At 43.4% G+C, this 20,205-nt stretch overlaps 1 protein-coding gene across 4 annotated transcripts in view; it reads right to left on the bottom strand.

Annotated features, from left to right (window-relative positions):
* Positions 1 to 20,205, bottom strand: part of LOC141100178 (uncharacterized) — a 46,070-nt gene that overhangs the window by 14,759 nt on the left and 11,106 nt on the right. For 2 of the 4 annotated variants that reach the window (XM_073588470.1, XM_073588473.1), the window contains exons 1-5: positions 11,984 to 12,055; positions 9,812 to 9,878; positions 6,571 to 6,705; positions 6,274 to 6,465; positions 5,394 to 5,517 (exon numbers count right to left, since the gene is read on the bottom strand). In XM_073588470.1, the coding sequence (XP_073444571.1) occupies positions 5,394 to 5,517; positions 6,274 to 6,465; positions 6,571 to 6,678 (424 nt within the window). In that variant the 5' untranslated portion in view covers positions 6,679 to 6,705; positions 9,812 to 9,878; positions 11,984 to 12,055. Of the gene's footprint in view, positions 1 to 5,393; positions 5,518 to 6,273; positions 6,466 to 6,570; positions 6,706 to 9,811; positions 9,879 to 11,983; positions 12,056 to 20,205 lie in introns of those variants that run through there. The other 2 variants (XM_073588471.1, XM_073588472.1) reach the window with 2 other exon arrangements.

The raw sequence follows: 20,205 nt of genomic DNA, 5'->3' as shown, positions 1-20,205 counted from the left end.
GCTTTAGCTTGTACAGCGGTTATAGCCACTACCATTTGCTTACACTCCTTCTCGGCTCTTATTATATAGTCCTCCGCAGAACTGAACCTTTTCTCGACTTCGCCCACCCTTTCTTTCACCACATGCAAAGTGTGCTGCAATTTGGACATTTCGGCCTGGATAGCGCCCAGTTGCGTCGCCATACTGAGAATGGAGGAGTCACAGTGTGTAATGGCGCGAAAAACATCCTTTAGGGTCAGCTCCTCTGGCAATATCAGCTTCCCCTGCAGCAGCCCTGCAGTCATCTCACCACCTCCTGTGTCTCCATCCTGTGAGCCACTCCGTCCCTCATCTTAACTTTCAACATCCTCCTCCTCCCCCCGCTCTTGCTCCTTCTCTTCCCTCTCATACCTCCGCAGAGAGTGCGTGTCTCCTCTATCTCCTGCCTGGCTCCGAGGCTCCCCCATGTTACTGGCAAATCGATGCAGCTTGATTATAGCGTCCATCCTCTGAGACTCTCCCTGTGCCGACTACTTCTCCACCTCTAGCCCTCCGGTGGCACGGGCACTATCTTGGGCCTGTCAGGGTCCCCGCATTTTTCCTGGAGCTTTTTCTGCCGGTCGTCAGCGCTACCGATAGATTCTGGGCGATCCTGGGATGTCACTGCACTCTAAGCCTCACTGCAGGGAGGCAGAGAAATGCCGCTGGGCGTCACAAGGTATGATCTGACTACATATTCTGCAGGAGCTGTACCCGCACATGTCCTCTCACATGTCACTCCAGGCCACGCCCCCCCGGAACATAATTTACATAACAAAATCAGCTTCATGTCTAAGGAGCAAACAAACACAAATCACTTTTGGAATAATAAAATAGGTCTATCTTCCCCAAATGGTAGGGGTGGTCACCCCGTGCTACTCCTGCAAATCGCACTGCTCGTTAATTACATTTATGATGGGAGGTTGGGTTGAACGGATAACAGAGCCTGCCTGTAGCGCTTGGCAGAGTGAAATGGTAGTCGCTCTTTTTTAGTCTGTATCCTCCGCCCCGTATGTAATAAAGGAATAACTTTTTAGCCATGTGGTCAGTGCCACAGTTTATGTTCCTATTTTTGAAGTTTCCTGTCTCCTGTTGAGCACAACATGTGGCTATGTTTTAACTGCCTCAGGATTTAAACAATACTTATCTCCGTATGTTACTCCATTAGTTTTATGGCAATGATTAGTAGTGCCGACCTATCCTCTTTTCATTTATGTAGAAATGTTGGTCACATATGTCTTATTTCAGACTGCCAATTCCTTTGTTCTCCTAGAGGTAAGCTGTCGGCAGAGTTTTCTATCTGTTGCTTTCTCACAGAAAAAACTTGGCCTGGCGGAGAGAGTCGAGATGGCTGCCTGCTGAACACTAGGCCAATGTACTGTTTTGGCAGAGAGTCATCTAATGTGTATGGCCAGATTTACGCTGACACACTGCATCCTCTGCACAGAGTATTTGCTGACCAATTGCATGCTATATTAACGATCTTTTTGCTCCCATACAGCTTGTGCCTGCCATTAAACAAGCATGAATAGACTGGTAGTTTTGCTTATGGGCCGAACCAGGCCCATATAAGTACAAACAGGATGTACGGATTTTAGTACAGATTACAGTTACCGGTCTGGGAAGTGTAAATGGTTAATCAATAATATAGACACTGACAAAATTGTGTGAACCCTTCTGGTAAAGTAAGAAATATCCACAATGATCACATAAATAACTTAAAACCGACAAGTTTAACTAATTAAGATCAGAAATTGCTTTTAAATTGTGGTTTTGCTGAAATTTTTTTTTTTTTTAAATGTCTACAACAAGAATGATGGTATCTCTAGAAAAGATTAAAAATAATTTGACCGTAGGGACATGTGAAACTAAGGTGTGTCCTGCAATTGATATCACAGGTGTCTACAAACTTGTACTGAGTCATTCTGCCTATTTAAACGAAATTAAAAGATGCTGACCCTGTAGGTGGTGAACACCATTTATAGATGCAATGCGTAATGTGGATTGCCTATTCATATTCCTTGTGTCCTACCCTCCCCCTACCTTAGTCTTGTCTTCTCTTTTGATAAACCGTGATTGATATTAGATCGCCGTGACAATAATGTGCTCCCTTGTATGGGAGAGTTATATTTCAAAATAAAACTTATTGAAACTACACAAAATCAAAAGTAGTCATTGTACTGTTTGGTATCATGGTGTGTGCCACACTGAACATGGACAAAAGAAAACTAAGGAGAAAGTTGTCTCAGTAGATTAGAAAGAAAATGATAGTAAAACATGTTATAGGTGAAGGCTAGCAGACCATCTCTCCAAACAGCTTGATGTTACTTTTACTAGAGATGCACATACTATTCAGAGGTTTAACATAAACGGGACTGTAGCCAACCTCCTTTGACATGGCCGCAAGAGGAAAATTGATGACCAATTGAAGAGTCATAATACGAATGGTAACCAAAGAGGTCAGAACATAAGCGTCAGATGGCACCATCTTTCACTGTATTGGCCAAAGTGGACTTTATGGGAGATAACAGCAGAGGAAACCACTTTGGAAAGCAAATCATAAAAAAAAGATAGACTGGAGTTTGCTAAAATGCATATTGAAAAGCCACAAAGCTTCTGGGAGAATGTCCTTTACATGTGAGGCTAACCTGCAGCTCCTTGATCACAAACACAAAAATGAAGCAAACAAAGAAGAAAAAGAAAAGAGCATTGTACCTACTGTGAAACATGTAGGGGGCTCAGTTGTGTTTTGGGGCTGCTATTCTGCATCTGGGCAGAGTTCAATAAAATCTCAAGCAAAGCATTCTGGAGTGAAATATGCTGCTCAGTGTCAGAAAGCTTGGTCCAAGTTACAGATCATGGGTCCTCCAACAGGATAATGACACAACACACATCTAAAAACATCCAAAAATGACTAGGACTGTTCTTAAGTGGCATCTATGGACATTGATGTAAATCCTAATGAACATCTGTGGAAGGAGCTGAAACATATAGTCAGTAGAAGGCACCCTTCACACCTGAGACAGCTGGAGCAGTTTGCTCACGAGTAGTGGGACAAAATATCTGCGGGCATTGAGAGTTACAGAAATTGTCTGCAGTGATTGCCTCAAACAGCTGTTCAGAAAAATATTAAGTTAAGGACACTATCATGTTTGTCCAGGCCATTATCATTAGCTTGTGTTGTTTTTTTTTTTGTTTTACATTTTTTCTGTTGAGCAACAATTCAAAAGCAATGTCTGATTTTCATTAGTTTATATTCAGTAAAGTTAAATTGAAAATTACTTTTGTCAATTTCAAGCTATTTCAGTGACCACTGTGGGTTTTCCTTACTTCAACAGAAGGACACCAACAATTTGGTTCATGTGTGTAACTGGTGGTCCATGTGTTTACAACTAATATATGTGGGGGTCTAGGGCTAACTTTTGCCTCTTGTCATTGGCTCAGCAAATTGTGTGAGGAACTTGAATGCAATCAAAATTGAAAGGCTGATTTCCTTCATGTTTTCGTTCTTTTAATTTTTAAGCTGATTTAGATTAGTACATAGTAGGGAAGATGGTGTGGTTAAGGTATTCACTGTACAGGTGTTTAAGGCTATTCCATTATCTGTGGAAAAGTGGTGTGTCATATGAAGCGGTTTCGCCAGAATTTCAGGCATTACGCCTAACCAAAATACATTATAATAAGCTGTACCAAATGACAACTTTACAGTCATATGTAAAAGTTTAGGCACCCCTATTAATGTTAACCTTTTTTCTTTATAACAATTTTGGTTTTTGCAACAGGTATTTCAGTTTCATATATCTAATAACTGATGGACTCAGTTATATTTCTGGATTCAAATGAGGTTTATTGTACTAACAGAAAATGTGCAATCTGCATTTAAACAAAATTTGACCGGTGCAAAAGTATGGGCACCCTTATCATTTTCTTGATATGAACACTCCTAACTACTTTTTACTGACTTCCTGAAGCACAAAATTGGTTTTGTAACCTCATTGAGCTTTGAACTTCATAGCCAGGTGTATCAAATCATGAGAAAAGGTATTTCAAGTGGCCACTTGCAAGTAGTTCTCCTATTTGATTCTCCTATGAAGAGTGGCATCATGGGCTCCTCAAAACAACTCTCAAATGATCTGAAAACAAAGATTATTCAACATAGCTTTTCAGGGGAAGGATACAAAAAGTTGTCTCAGAGATTTATCCTGTCAGTTTCCACTGTGAGGAACATAGTAAGGAAACGGAAGAACACAGGTACAGTTCTTGTTAAGCCCAGAAGTGGCAGGCCAAGAAAAATATCAGAAAGGCAGAGAAGAAGAATGGTGGGAACAGTCAAGGACAATCCACAAACCACCTCCAAAGACCTGCAGCATCATCTTGCTGCAGATGGTGTCACTGTGCATCGGTCAACAATACAGCGCACTTTGCACAAGGAGAAGCTGTATGGGAGAGTGATGCGAAAGAAGCCGTTTCCGCAAGCACGCCACAAACAGAGTCGCCTGAGGTATGCAAAAGCACATTGGGACAAGCCAGTTACATTTTGGAAGAAGGTCCTGTGGACTGATGAAACAAAGATTGAGTTGTTTGGTCATACAAAAAGGCGTTATGCATGCGCTGTATTGTTGACTGATGCACAGTGACACCATCTGCAGCAAGATGCTGCTGCAGGTCTTTGGAGGTGGTCTGTGGATTGTCCTTGACTGTTCTCACCATTCTTCTTCTCTGCCTTTCTGATATTTTTCTTGGCCTGCCACTTCTGGGCTTAACAAGAACTGTACCTGTGTTCTTCCATTTCCTTACTATGTTCCTCACAGTGGAAACTGACAGGATAAATCTCTGAGACAACTTTTTGTATCCTTCCCCTGAAAAGCTATGTTGAATAATCTTTGTTTTCAGATCATTTGAGAGTTGTTTTGAGGAGCCCATGATGCCACTCTTCATAGGAGAATCAAATAGGAGAACTACTTGCAAGTGGCCACCTTAAATACCTTTTCTCATGATTTGATACACCTGGCTATGAAGTTCAAAGCTCAATGAGGTTACAAAACCAATTTAGTGCTTCAGGAAGTCAGTAAAAAGTAGTTAGGAGTGTTCAAATCAAGAAAACGATAAGGGTGCCCATACTTTTGCACCGGTCAAATTTTGTTTAAATGCAGATTGCACATTTTCTGTTAGTACAATAAACCTCATTTGAATCCAGAAATATAACTGAGTCCATCAGTTATTAGATATATGAAACTGAAATACCTGTTGCAAAAACCAAAATTGTTATAAAGAAAAAAGGTTAACATTAATAGGGGTGCCCAAACTTTTACATATGACTGTATATAAAGTTATGTGTGTTCTGCTTTACGGAAACTGTTCTCTTCTCCACTTACCTACTAATGCACGGGGCTGTTTAGTCTTCATCATAACGTCCTTGTACAGATCCTCATGTGCTCCTATATACTCCCACTCCTCCATGGAGAAATGGACAGTGACATCCTGACACCTTATAGGAACCTGACACACAATGATACAGTCATCACCCAGACACATCATCCCTTGTGTTATAGCATAATACCCCAGCAGTAGAGATTGTGCGAATCAATATGCATAACCCGGTCCAACAGCCAGATCAACAATCTGTAGCTGTCGGATGGGAGTCCTGAAAACTCCCTCCTACTTCCCAGCTTCTGCGACTCTTCTTTTAATATGAAAGCATATAACAATAATTTGCAAAGGGAACAAGTTAGTAAACTTTTGATATTTTCATTAAGGATAAAAACACGAATAAATGAAGAGAGTCTGCCAATGGATGGCACTACACCATAGCAGAAGAGAATATTAAGTTTACAACAGAAATATAAATCATAACTGTGGAAATATAATGTAGAATCTATAAACCGGTTTGTCATACTGTGAATAATCTAAGTACCAAGTGGCAGACTGATCAATAAAGTATATTATGAATACATATAATAAAGAGTAGACAAAAATAAACAGTAACCAAGACAAGTTGTGAAATCTGCTGTGGTGTGGTGGCACTTCCCCAACGCGCGTTTCAACAATTGTGCCTTCTTCTAGGGAAGTCTGGCCTAGTACAACAACATAACTGCAGAATGATGCACATATGACACTGCACCAGACTGGGTATTGGATATAGTCAGGTAGGAAGAGGATCTCAGGGCTCTCGTCCAGCAGTCACAGCTTACTGACATGGCCAATGGACCTGGTCCTCAGAATGGATTTGCACCAACTCATATCACTAGCACTCACCTCCCCAGTCAGCAGCTCAGTGATCTTGTTTGTTAGATCCAGGATCTTCTGCTCATTGTATCTTCCAGGGATCAGTGAGTGAGGTGGAAGATCTGTCATAGGCCCCTGGGTTCTGCCCCATCTTTGTGACACACAGGAACAATTTCTGGGAAACAGACACTCACCAAATGTCTTTGTCACTATTGTGCAATCCTGAGGAAGCAGACAGATATCACCATGTACATTCCTAGAATGTCTCCACTCTTAAATAATGTTTCTGCATGATTAATAGAAATATAATTTTCATAATCCCCTCACCTCTCCAGTCAGCTGGTAGATAATCTCCAGGGTGAGGTTTAATATACTTTTTATCATCCCACTTTTATCCTTGTCTACCCTTTGTGGTTCAGTCAGGTAGGGAACCATTGTCTTGTAATATGGCCTGTAAGGAGACTTCAACACAAAACATTTGACTAAAGAAACATGAATGGAAAAAATTAATTAGCATAGTTTTCTAACCAACCTCTTAAAGGGAACCTGTTACATCCAGAAACTCTGTGAACCAGCAGATATAGTGGTAAAATGGAAGCACTCTCTGTCATGGGGGGGGGGCATTGGCTATAATGATGTAGATGTAGTTAAACTTTTGAGAGATTTTCACCCCACCATTAAAGGGAACCTGTCAGCAGGATTATGCATAGTAACCAGGGCTGTGGAGTCGGAGTCGGAGAGTCGGAGTCGTGGAGTCGGTGCTCATTTTGGTGGAGTCGGAGTCGGAGTTGGAGTCGGTATAAAATGGACCGACTCCGACTCCTAAAATATATAATAAATTGGGTACAGTAATTCAATGCAGGATGTGCTGAATATTTTTTCATAGGAGTTTGGGAAAGTTATGAAATGTCCTATAAATGGCTGTTATATTCCTGATCTAAGGCTACATTCTCACACAGCATTTTTCCTGTGTTTTTTGAGGATACGTTTTTCAGCTGCAAAAGCTGATCATCTTTTTAAAAAACCGCATCACCTGAAAGGTTTTTGAGCTCATAGATAATGTTTTCAATAGCAAAAGCAGATTAGAAATCTGCTCTATCTATCCATTTATCCATATCTGTCTATCCATATCGTATCTGTACCAAAAAGAATGAAAACCGGGTAGTACACCAATATATATTCTGTTCTATATAAATATCTTGATTATTGGATCATAAAAATGATTAAATGTCTGAGGTTCACATTGTACTACAATAAATTTTTCACTTAAATATAAGCAATATGTGTGGGAGTCGGAGTCGTGGAGTTGGAGTCGGTGTAAGGGAAATTGAGGAGTCGGAGTCGGAGTCGCAGGTTTGGCTTACCGACTCCACAGCCCTGATAGTAACCTACACACAGTGTCAGGTCAGTGTCGTTATACTGAATAAAATGATACCTCGATTGATGAAATCCGTCTTGAGGCTGTTTCTTAATCTTTATTTTCAGTAGCGTGTTAATGATATGCTCATGTCCAAAGGAATGGCTGGGGTATGTGTGCTCTGATTACATATTCATAATGCAGACTGCTGACAGGTCACTGACCCCTCACTGACCAGCCCCCTAGTTTGCATAATGAATATACTAACGTGTGTATTTAAAAAAAACATGTAATAGAACAAACTGACGGCACATCTAGAACTAGTCTGAATAGGTGCATACCAAAAGGCAACTTACATATTAAATTAGAAAATGGCAGCACACCAAATATGAAATATGTGAAATACGAATAGCAAAATGGCTTTAGTAATACATTTCATAATGTTCATACCAGGCAGTCAGTATAGGGACCCATTCAATCTGAGATCACCTTGTCGTTGGTGAATGGGCTCACATCTTTTGGCCAAATTTTGTGCTAAGTATCTCATATGTTTTTCAAGATTACAAAAGCCATTATGCTATTCATATTTCACTTATTTCATATGCCTTACAAAAGCCATTATGAAATGTATTACTAAAGCCATTTTGCTATTCGTATTTCACATATTTCATATTTGATGTGCTACCATTTTCTAATTTAATATTTAAAAAAAACATGTCACTTCATCACAATGGCGGCGCTTGTGCACTATCACTTGTCAGTTAGTGCTTATTATCTTGTGCTGTTGAAAAGAAACAAAAATCGTCATCAAAATGGCGCTGTCGGCTGTGCCTGCGCATTAGCATCTATCGCATATCTATAGATGCTACTGCACAAACGCCTCTTTCCTCCCCTTGTTGCTACAGCCAAAAAAAATTTACACTACAACAAAATGGTGCCGGAGGCGCCATTTTGCTGTAGTGTAAATTTTCAGAATGGCATTAATGCTTTTTAAGTATAACATGAGGTGTAGTAATAGAGTGCTTTTGGTGTACTTCCCCTGTAAATACCTTACCAAGACATGCATAAAAAATAGCATTTCCAAACTGTGGTACAGTAAAGGGTGTTTTACTGGATGGAAGATATGTTTCTCCCAGCAGATTAATGTTTGGCCGGGTTTTTCCCTAAAGACGGGACCTGCGATGATGTCAGGGTCACGTGATCAGCCCATGTGGTGTCTACCTCACTGGTGGGAGGGGTTAGGTCCTATGTAATGGAGGTTGGTAATTACCACAGTGTGAGTGTGTTTCTGGAAGCTACAGGAACTTGTGTGGACTCAGCCTGAAACTTGTATATAGGATTCCTGTGCTGCAGGACTATCGCAGCAAGACTCAGAAGAACCCCGGGAATGGCACCTGGCAGATGCCTCAGGACCTGGCAGCCGCTTAGTTACGCCCGTCCCGTGCAAGGGGTGAGTCTGGGACCAGTGGTTCTCCAAGCTGGAGTATGTGTTTGGTTTTCCTTATGATTTGTTAAGCTGCTGGTTACTGAGGGTCATTAAAACCACTGGAATTGGACTTTATGCCTGTGTGCTGCCTCGTTACTGCCGCCCGGCTATTGCCTACCAGAGCGAATCCCTACACAACATTTATACAACACACCAAAGAATTGGAACATTTACTCATTCAAACCAATGGGAAGCTTGTTGCACGCAGATTTAGAGTAAATGCACACAACATATTTTTCAGCTGCCTGAAAAAGATCTGCAAAACCGATGCAAAAAAAATCATGCACGTGAATGAAAAATGTTTGACAATCGTGAAGTGGTTAACAGGAGCAGCATCTTCATTCTTCTAGTCATAGTGTAAAAGATAGAAAAAAGCCACAGCTAAATAGACTGCCATCTTTTATCTAAAGCGGCTAAGGCCGGGGTCACACTTGCAACTGCAATGTGAGAAACTCGCGCGAGTCTCTCGCCTCAATACCCGGCACTCAGGACTGGCGTGTGCGGCTGCATGTATTTCTATGCAGCAGAACCGCCGGTGGCAGTGTTGGGTATTGAGGCGAGAGTTTCTCGCATTGCAGTTGCAAGTGTGACACCAGCCTAAGCCTGAGTAAACCTCAGCGGCTCTGCGTGTCTCTTAAAGCACCACTCCAGTGTTTGCTTTTTTTTTAATCACAACTGGAGTGGCACTTCAAATGTAAGCCCCCTGCCCCTGTTCTTATACTCACCTTCACCTCTTACCGAAAAGTCACTGTATGGCGCCAGCAGGTCACTTTTTGACGGACCGGAGCGACACTGGAAAAGAATGAAGGGGACGACAGATGAGTATCAGACAGCAGGCACAGGACTGCCATTTAAAGCACCATTCCAGAGGTGCAATAAAAAAAAAAATAAAACACACAAAAAAAACGCTGGAGTGGTGCATTAAAGACTGTGTGTGCTCATACCGATAATGAGGTTTTTTTGTGTTAATGTTGATTAAGGCATGGAATTCATTTGTCAAAATACTTTGAGAACATACCCCTTTGTCCACGGCTATGTACATACAAAATCTTTTTACTGCATTTCAGAGCGTAAATGTGCTATGGTGCACCCAGGGTTTTTTTTTGTTGTTTTTTTTTTTTTTAAAGGAGATTTTAAAGCAGAACCTGGCAGTAACCTTCCTCCAAATCTCAACACTTCTCAGAAAACATGGAGTTTCCGCTCAGATTCTGCTCCAAAAAGACTTCATGCACGCATAGCCAATGAGTGGAAACTAAGTTTTTGAGGCATTTCGAGATTTGGAGAATTTCCGCTAAGTTTCTGCTCTAAAAACTTACTGAAAAACTAAGTGTGCACACAGCCAATGAAGGAAAGAACAGTGCTAGCAATTACTCCAAAAGGAGGGCCCCCATGATGAAGACGACTGGGCTTGTGACAACTAGAATCACTTTTAGAAGTTGCCCAGTGTGCAGTAACAATGATTGCACTTTATGTTCTAAAAACGCTTACAGCGATTGTCTGAGACTGTAACACTGAGCGGTGAGGGTGCGAGACCCGGCACCACTGCCGATCAGCCGGATGACAGTGGCTGTGGTGTTGTACTGCACATCCACCCGCATATTGATCAGAATCAGTGTGAGGCTGGAGTCACACACAACGTAGAGAAACACGGGCCGTATTTTACGGTCCTAATACGCATAAATGGTCCCTAAATAGTGCTCCGTATGTCATCCGTTGTCAGGGTGTGGCCGCCTATTTTTCTCATGTAAGCATCCGTATATAATCCGTATGGCATCCGTATATCGTTTTTTTTCTCACAGGCTTGCAAAACGGACATATAATGGAGCCCAATGACAGGTTTTCAAATCCTCAATGGCTGCCTGTAGATGAATTAATTACCCTCGGAAAGTTTCTGACTTTTTTACCACGGTCATTAGTTCATTCACAGACCAGCCGGGGACTCCCGCTGACGTCACTGAGGCTGATCACCTACACCTCCCAAATTTTGCACACAAACCCTCATCTAATTATTAGTCAGGGACATATAAAAAAAACATGAAATGAAATGCTTTACTGTATGTAAACCATGTGTCATTTCATGTCGGGTTGGGGAATGATTTGATAGAAGCCGGCAATTTAATTAGCGGCAATTCTGCTATGAAGAACTCTGTGAAATATAAATATATATATGTTTGTCACTATGACATGTGTATATATATATATATATATTCTATGTGTATATATCTATTCTTTCTTTATTAAACCTGTCAGTGTGAGATTACTGTATAGCGCACAGAATTGCCGGCTTTTCTAAAAGACACCGGGTGCGTATTTCTCGCAAGTCACACGTGTGGTCCGTGTGTAATCCGTATTTTTTGCGCACCCATAGACTTGCATTGGCGTACTACGGGCGTGGTACGCTGACAATTGCAGCATGCTGCGAGTGGCACGGACTGTAAAGTATACGCAAGAAAAATACGGCTGGTGCGAGGGACCCCATATAGAATTATTGGTCCGCGTGCAATGCGTTTTTTTAACGCCTCTCACTCCTCCGTATTCCTCTCTAGTGTGACGCCGGCCTTAAAGTTCCAGAAATCCAATAGCAGAAAGTCACAGAGGGAATACTTACTGCAGAAAAAATGTATAAAATGAAAAAAATCCCAGAACATTTTGTCATCATCAATGCTCACACCGAAAGGATCTCTATAGAGAGGTGCTGCGAGACATCGAGCTGTAACTATACAGTATGCCCTGCAGTATACATGCTGCCTCACTCTCAGGAGGATATGGCAGAATATTAGGAGACTGCAGAAATCACCTGGATATAAGGGCTCTGTTTATGGGGTCCGTGAGACATCCTATATAAGGGGGGACAGCAAATGTACCTCATAGAGAAAGGAAACATGAAAGACACTTACTAAGCATTAACAGATGCTGGATCCTAGTGAATAAAGAACCTGAGCTGGGACTGCTGGTGGGCTCCTGGGCTGGGGCTGCTGGTGGGCTCCTGGGCTGGGGCTGCTGGTGGGCTCCTGGGCTGGGGCTGCTGGTGGGCTCCTGGGCTGGGGCTGCTGGTGGGCTCCTGGGCTGGGGCAGCTGGTGGGCTCCTGGGCTGGGGCTGCTGGTGGGCTCCTGAGCTGGGGCTGCTGGTGGGCTCCTGAGCTGGGGCTGCTGGTGGGCTCCTGAGCTGGGGCTGCTGGTGGGCTCCTGGGCTGGGGCAGCTGGTGGGCTCCTGGGCTGGGGCTGCTGGTGGGCTCCTGGGCTGGGGCAGCTGGTGGGCTCCTGGGCTGGGGCTGTTGGTGGGCTCCTGGGCTGAGGCTGCTGGTGGGCTCCTGGGCTGAGGCTGCTGGTGGGCTCCTGAGCTGGGGCTGCTGGTGGGCTCCTGAGCTGGGGCTGTTGGTGGGCTCCTGGGCTGAGGATGCTGGTGGGCTCCTGGGCTGAGGATGCTGGTGGGCTCCTGAGCTGGGGCTGTTGGTGGGCTCCTGGGCTGAGGATGCTGGTGGGCTCCTGAGCTGGGGCTGCTGGTGGGCTCCTGAGCTGGGGCTGCTGGTGGGCTCCTGGGCTGGGGCAGCTGGTGGGCTCCTGGGCTGGGGAAGCTGGTGGGCTCCTGAGCTGGGGCTGCTGGTGGGATCCTTTTTCGCTGGGGCTGATGATGAGCTGCAGGACCTTTGCTGATGTCAGGAGCATGTGACCAGAAGGAGGAGTCAGGCTCTAGGCAGTGCGGTTGCAGGCCACTTGCTTTTCTGTGGCTCATGTGTAAGGGCATGTTCAGACCTAGTAGCCGTTTTGCAGTAAACAAAGCAAAAACACATCTGATTGTGCCCACTGCCCTGAGGGTATAGATATTTCTTATGTTTTGACATGATGTCAAAATTACAGCAGAAATACACTAAATGTCTTTCTAAGCATTTATTCATAAACCTTAAGTTCACATGACGAGTTTCTGGTGCGTATTTCATGCTGAGTATTTTCATAACCGTACGTGCACACGCTGCAGAATCCGCTGCGGATCAATCCGCACGGATTTTGCAAAAACCGCAGATAAACCGCAGGTCAAAAGACCTGCGGATTATCTGCGGTTTGGTCCTGCGGATTCAACATCTCCACAATGGTGGTGATAGGAACCCGCAGCGGTTTCCGCAGAAAGAATTGACATGTCAATTCTTTCTGCGGTTTCAAAACCGCAGCAAATCCGCGCGGATTTTTCCGCTACGTCTACACAGCGGTTTTTTAACCCCTTCACTACCAAGGGTGGTTTGCACGTTAACTACCGGGCCAATTTTTACAATTCTGACCACTGTACCTTTATGAGGTCATAACTCTGGAACGCTTTCATGGATCCTGGTGATTCTGACATTGTTTTCTCGTGACATATTGTACTTCATGTTCGTGGTAAAATTGCATTCAAATAACTTGCGTTTATTTGTGAAAAAAATGGAAATTTGGCGAAAATTTTGAAAATTTCGCAATTTTCCAACTTTGAATTTTTATGCCCTTAAATCACAGCGATACGGCACACAAAAAACTTAATACATAACATTTCCCACATGTTTACTTTACATCAGCACAATTTTGCAACCAAAATTTTTTTTTGCTAGGAAGTTATAAGGGTTAAAATTTGACCAGCGATTTCTCATTTTTGCAACACCATTTTATTTTTAGGGACCACTTCACATTTGAAGCCACTTTGAGGGGTCTATATGATAGAAAATACCCAAAAGTGACACCATTCTAAAAACTGCACCCCTCAAGGTGCTTAAAACCACATTCAAGAAGTTTATTAACCCTTTAGGTGCGTCACAGGAATTTTTTGAATATTAAAAAAAAATGAACATTTAACTTTTTTTCACAAAAAAAATACTTCAGGTTCAATTTTCTTTATTTTACCAAGGGTAACAGGAGAAATTGGACTGCAAAAGTTATTGTGCAATTTGTCCTGACTACGCTGATACCTGATATGTGGGGGGGAACCACTGTTTCGGCGCATGGCAGAGCTCAGAATGGAAGGAGCGCCGTTTGACTTTTTCAATGCAAAATTGGCTGGAATTCAGATCGGACGCCATGTCACGTTTGGCGAGCCCCTGATGTACCTAAACAGTGGAAACCCCCCCAAGTGACCCCATTTTGGAAACTAGACCCCCCAAGGAACTTATCTAGATATGTGGTGAGAACTTTGAACCCACAAGGGCTTCACAGAAGTTTATAACGTACAGCGGTACAATTAAAAAATCATATTTTTTCCACAAAAATGATCTTTTCACCCACAATTTTTATTTTTCCAAGGGTAACAGGACCCTAAAAGTTTTTGTGCAATTTGTCCTGAGTACGCTGATACCCCATATGTGGGTGTAAATGACTATTTGGGCGCATAGCAGAGCTCGGAAGGGAAGCAGCGCCATTTGACGTTTTTGGCTAGAATTGAGATCGGACACCATGTCGCGATTGGAAAACCCCTGATGTACCAAAACAGTGGAAACCCCCCACAAATGACACCATTTTGGAATCTAGACCCCCCAAGGAACTTATCTAGATGTGTGGTGAGAACTTTGAACCCCCAAGGGCTTCACAGAAGTTTATAACGTACAGCAGTACAATTAAAAAATCATATTTTTTCCACAAAAATGATCTTTTCACCCTCAATTCTTATTTTTCCAAAAGTAACAGGACCCTAAAAGATATTGTGCAATTTATCCTGAGTACGCAGATACCCCACATGTGGGTGTAAACCACTATTTGGGCGTATGGCAGAGCTCGGAAGGGAAGCAGCGCCATTTGACGTTTTTGGCTGGAATTGAGATCGGACACCATGTCGCATTAGGAAAGCCCCTGATGTACCAAAACAGTAGAAACCCCCCACAAATGACACCATTTTGGAAACTAGACCCCCCAAGGAACTTATCTAGATGTGTGGTGAGCACTTTGAACCCCCCAGTGCTTCACTGAAGTTTATAACGTCCGGGCGTGAAAATAAAAAAATCGTATTTTTTCCACAAACATGATCTTTTAGTCCCCATTTTTTTATTTTCCCAAGGGTAACAGGAGAAATTGGACCCCAAAATTTGTTGTCCAATTTGTCCTGAGTACGCTGATACCTCATATGTGGGAGAAAACTACTGTATGGGCACACGTCGGGGCTCGGAAGGGAAGTAGTGACGTTTTGGAATGCAGACTTTGATGGAATGGTCTGCGGGTGTCATGTTGCGTTTGGAGAGCCCCTGATGTACCTAAACAGTGGAAACCCCCCACAAGTGACCCCATTTTGGAAACTAGACCCCCTAATGAACTTATCTAGATGTGTGGTGAGCACTTTGAACCCCCCCAGTGCTTCACAGAAGTTTATAACGACCGGGCGTGAAAATAAAAAAATCGTATTTTTTCCACAAACATGATCTTTTAGTCCCCATTTTTTTATTTTCCCAAGGGTAACAGGAGAAATTGGACCCCAAAAGTTGTTGTCCAATTTGTCCTGAGTACACTGATACCTCATATGTGGGAGAAAACTACTGTATGGGCACACGTCGGGGCTCGGAAGGGAAGTAGTGACGTTTTGGAATGCAGACTTTGATGGATTGGTATGCGGGTGTCATGTGCGTTTGGAGAGCCCCTGATGTACCTAAACTATTGAAACTCCCCACATGTGACCCCATTTTGGAAACTAGACCCCCCACGGAGCTTATCTAGATGTGTGGAGAGCACTTTGAACCCCCAAGTGCTTCACAGAAGTTTATAACGCCTGGGCGTGAAAATAAAAAAAACATTTTTTTCCGCAAAATTATATTTTTGCCCCCAGTTTTTTATTTTCCTAAGGGTAACAGGAGAAATTGGACCCCAAAAGTTGTTTTGTAATTTGTCCTGAGTAGGCTGATACCCTACATGTGGGGGTAAAACACTGTTTGGGCACATGGCAGAGCTTGGAAGGGAAGGAGCACCATTTGACTTTTTCAACGCAGAATTGGCTGGAATTGAGATCAGACGCCATGTTGCCTTTGGAGAGCACCTGATGTGCCCAAACAGTGGAAACCCCCAATTATAACTCCAACCCTAACCTCAACACACCCCTAACCCTAATCTGAGCCCTAGCCCTAACCCTAGCCCTAACCCTAGCCCTAACCCTAGCCTTAACCCTAACCCTAGCCTTAACCCTAGCCTTAACCCTAGCCCTAACCCTAGCCCTAACCCTACCCTAACCCTAACCCTAGCGGGAAAATGGAAATAAATACATTTTCTTTTAGTTTTATTATTTTTCTCTAACTAAGGGGGTGATAATGAGGGGTTTGATTTACTATTTATGGCGGTTTTTATGTTTGGCAGCTGTCGCACGCTAAAAGACGCTTTTTATTGTAAAAATAGTTTTTGCATCACCACATATTGTGAGCTATAATTTTTCCATATTTTGACCCACCGAGTCATGTGAGGTCTTATTTTTTGCGGGACGAGTTGACGTTTTTATTGGTACCATTTTCGGGCACGTGACATTTTTTGATCGCTTTTTATTCCGATTTTTGGGATGCAGAATGAACAAAAACCAGCTTTTCATGAATTTCTTTTGGGGGGTGCGTTTACACCGTTCCGCGTGCGGTAACATTGATAACGCGTTTTTATTCTTCGGGTCAGTACGGTTACAGCGATACCTCATTTAGGTCGTTTTTTTATGTTTTGTCGGTTTTTTGCAATGAAAACAATTTTATATAAAAAATAATTATTTTTGTATCGCTTTATTCTGCGAGCTATAACTTTTTTATTTTTTTGCGGATGATGCTGTATGGTGGCTCGTTTTTTGCGGGACAAGATGACGTTTTCAGCGGTACCATGGATATTTATATGCGTCTTTTTGATCGCGCGTTATTGCACTTTTTGTTCGGTGGTATGATAATAAATCATTATTTTTTGCTTCGTTTTTTATTTTTATTTTTTAAGGGGTTCGCTAAAGGGGTTAACTAATGGGACAGTTTTATAGGGCAGGTCATTACGGACGCGGCGATACCAAATATGTGTACTTTTATTGTTTTGGTTTTTTTTTATTTTCAAAAAATGGATTTATTGGGGAATATTTTTTTTTTTTTAACTAATTTATTTAGCGATTTTTTTTAAATTATTTTTAACACTTTTTTTTTTTTTTACTTTATTACCTTGTCCCAGGTGGGACATCACTGTCCTGTGACAGATCGCTGATCTGTCACATCACAGATCACTGTGACAGATCAGCGATCTGTCACAGGCACTGCTGCAGACTTCCTCATGCCTGCGCTTTGCAGGCACTGAGGAAGCCAGCTTCCTCAGGCCCCCGAAGGCCCCCGTCGCCATCTTGGATTCGGGGGCCTGGAGGAAGGGAGTCCCCCGCAGCAGCGCTGCACATTGCGCTGCCGTGGGGGGCTCAGGGAAGCACGGAGGGAGCCCCCTCCCTGCCGATGCTTCCCTTTAACCCCCGGTACACCGCGATCGCGTTTGATCGCGGTGTGCAAGGGGTTAACGTGTCGGGGGCGGTCCGTGACCGCCCCTGACACATTGTGCCGGGTGTCAGCTATGATAATTAGCTGACACTCGGCCGCGATCAGCGGCGCTCACCACGTGGGCGCCGCTGATCGCGATGACGTAATATTCCGTCCATGGTAATTAGGTCCATGGTCACATGGACGGAATATTACGTCAATTGTAGGTAAGGGGTTAATACCATTCATTTGAATGGTACTGTACACCGCAGCTAAAACTGCTGTGGGTCCGCAGCGGCCAAAACCGCTGCGGAAACGCAGCGGAATCCGCAGCGTGTGCACGCAGCCTTACACAGAAATAAACGCGGCGTCTTACAGTTCATGCAAAGTGGATGGGACGTATAGAAAGCTCATGTGGGCTGTGTAGAGAGCTCATGCACACTATGCTGCTTTTTTTTTTTTTTTTACACAGTATAAATCTGACCTTAGGTGCCATTTTGAAATCTGCTATATGTCAATTGCTATTGCAATAAATATTAATTTTATTTGCAGATATTCTCCACAGACTTTAATGAGACAAGGAAAATCCACATATGCATTTTTATTGCGGATCCGCTTTGTATCAAATTACATTTTATCAAGGCTAACAGAAATAATCCGGGATTAAAGTTTAATTTAAGCTGGACATCAATCTCCATGGATCTGCGTCCCCCTAGTGAGGTGAGGCACGCGACTAACCACGGAAGTCTAACCACGGCTCGTTCTCATCTGCACATAAATCGGACCAATCGGAGTGCAGGCTGATAAAAAAATCAGATCGCAATCTGACTAATGTTATTAAAGGAAACCTGTCACCTTGTTTTTCCACAATAAGCTGCAGCCACTGCCTTTCGGGCTTATCTACAGCATTCTGTAATGCTGTAGATAAGCCCCTGATCTAACCTGAAAGATAAGAAAAACAAGTTATATTATACTCACCTGGGGGCAGTCCAGTCTGATGGGCGTCGCAGGTCCGGGTCCGGCGCCTCCCATCTTCATGTGATGGCGTCATCTTCCTTGCTTCTTGCATACCTCCCAACTTTTGAAGAAGGGAAAGAGGGACAAAGGTGCAGCAAATTTTAACCCACGCCCCTGACCACACCCACTGGTGACTGGTACTGAGGAAAAGAAAAGAACAGAGAGAGAAAGAAAGAACAGAGAGAGAAAGAAAGGAGAAAGAAAGAACAGAGAAAGAAAGGAGAGAGAAAGGAAAGAAAGAACAGAGAGAAAGAACAGAGAGAGAGAAAGAAAGAACAGAGAGAGAAAGAAAGAACAGAGAAAGAAAGAACAGAGAGAGAAAGAAAGAAAGGGGAAGGAAAGAAGAGAGAGAAAGAACAGAGAGAGAGAAAGAAAGGGGAAATAAACAACAGCGAGAGAAAGAAAGAAGAGAGAGAGAAAGAACAGAGAGAGAAAGAACAGATTGAGAAAGAAAGATGGAAAGAAAGAACAGAGAAAACAAAAGAAAGAGGGGAAAGAGAACAGAGAGAGAAAGAAAGAGGGGAAAGAAAGAAAGCAGCGAGAGAGAGAAAGAAAGGGGAAAGAAAGAATAGAGAGAAAGAAAGAATAGAGAGAGAAAGAAAGAGGGGAAAGAACAGAGAGAAAGAAAACAGAGCGAGAAAGAAATAAAGAACAGAAAGAAAGAAAGGAGAGAGAAAGAAAGAACAGAGAAAGAAATAAAGAAAGAAAGAAAGAACAGAGAGCGAGAAAGAAAGAGGGGAAAGAAAGAAAGAAAGAACAGAGAGAGAAAAAAAGATTAGAGAGAGAAAGAAAGAACAGAGAGAAAGGAAGAAAGAACAGAGAAAAAAGAAAGAACCAGAGAAAGAAAGAACAAAGCGAGAAATAAAGAAACAGAGAGAAACAGAGAGAGGGTTAAACACTAACTAGGAGCTGTAACTGGATTGCAGCCATTTTTCACCCAGTCAGTACCATCAATAATACGGAAGGCAGATAAAGTTGCAGGTATCGGAGGCAATGGGAAGCAGAGACAGTCGGGTAAGTAAACGCGGGCGAGTGATGTCAGCAGCGTGATCACTTGACATGATCATGCTGCTCCTGTCACTCTGACCCGGCGGTCAGACCTTCAATGGTACTCGAGTCTGTAAGACACTAGTACAATTGATTCCTGGGAGCCGGCGCACTGCAGCTTCTCTGTGTCAGCTGTCAGCTTGACAATCGGCACAGAGAACAGCTGGCTTCCAGTCTGGGGTGTCGGACAAGATCCCGGCCGGGACAGCAGGACAGAGTCTCAAAATCGGGACTGTCACGCTGGATCCGGGACGGTTGGGAGGTATGCAATGACCAACAAGGTTAATATACAGCAGAAAATGGCGGGATGGAGATTGTCCTCATTTGCTTATTATTCAAGGTGACTGATCACAGAACATAAGTGTGGACAACACTGGGGCAGTTACCCATAGCAATGGGACCCCTGTGCGTGCTCAGTCGTCTGGCGGCAGAGCTGTGTGCCCGCAGTCGTCTGGTGGCAGAGCTGTGTGCCCGCAGTCGTCTGGTGGCAGAGCTGTGTGAGCTCAATCGTCTGGCGGCAGAGCTGTGTGCGCACAATCGTCTGGTGGCAGAGCTGTGTGCCCGCAGTTGTCTGACAGCAGGCTGGCCCGGGCAGGGCTCAGCACATAGCGGTGCAGTCCCCTGTGGCACTCAGTGTCAGGCACACA

Source organism: Dendrobates tinctorius, unplaced genomic scaffold, assembly GCF_039654945.1.
Source record: "Dendrobates tinctorius isolate UK_male_01 unplaced genomic scaffold, ASM3965494v1 ptg000103l, whole genome shotgun sequence".
Classification (NCBI taxonomy): Eukaryota; Metazoa; Chordata; class Amphibia; order Anura; family Dendrobatidae; genus Dendrobates; species Dendrobates tinctorius.
The sequence above is the reverse complement of the archived record's forward strand: the minus strand, read 5'-3'. Positions and strand labels throughout refer to the sequence as shown.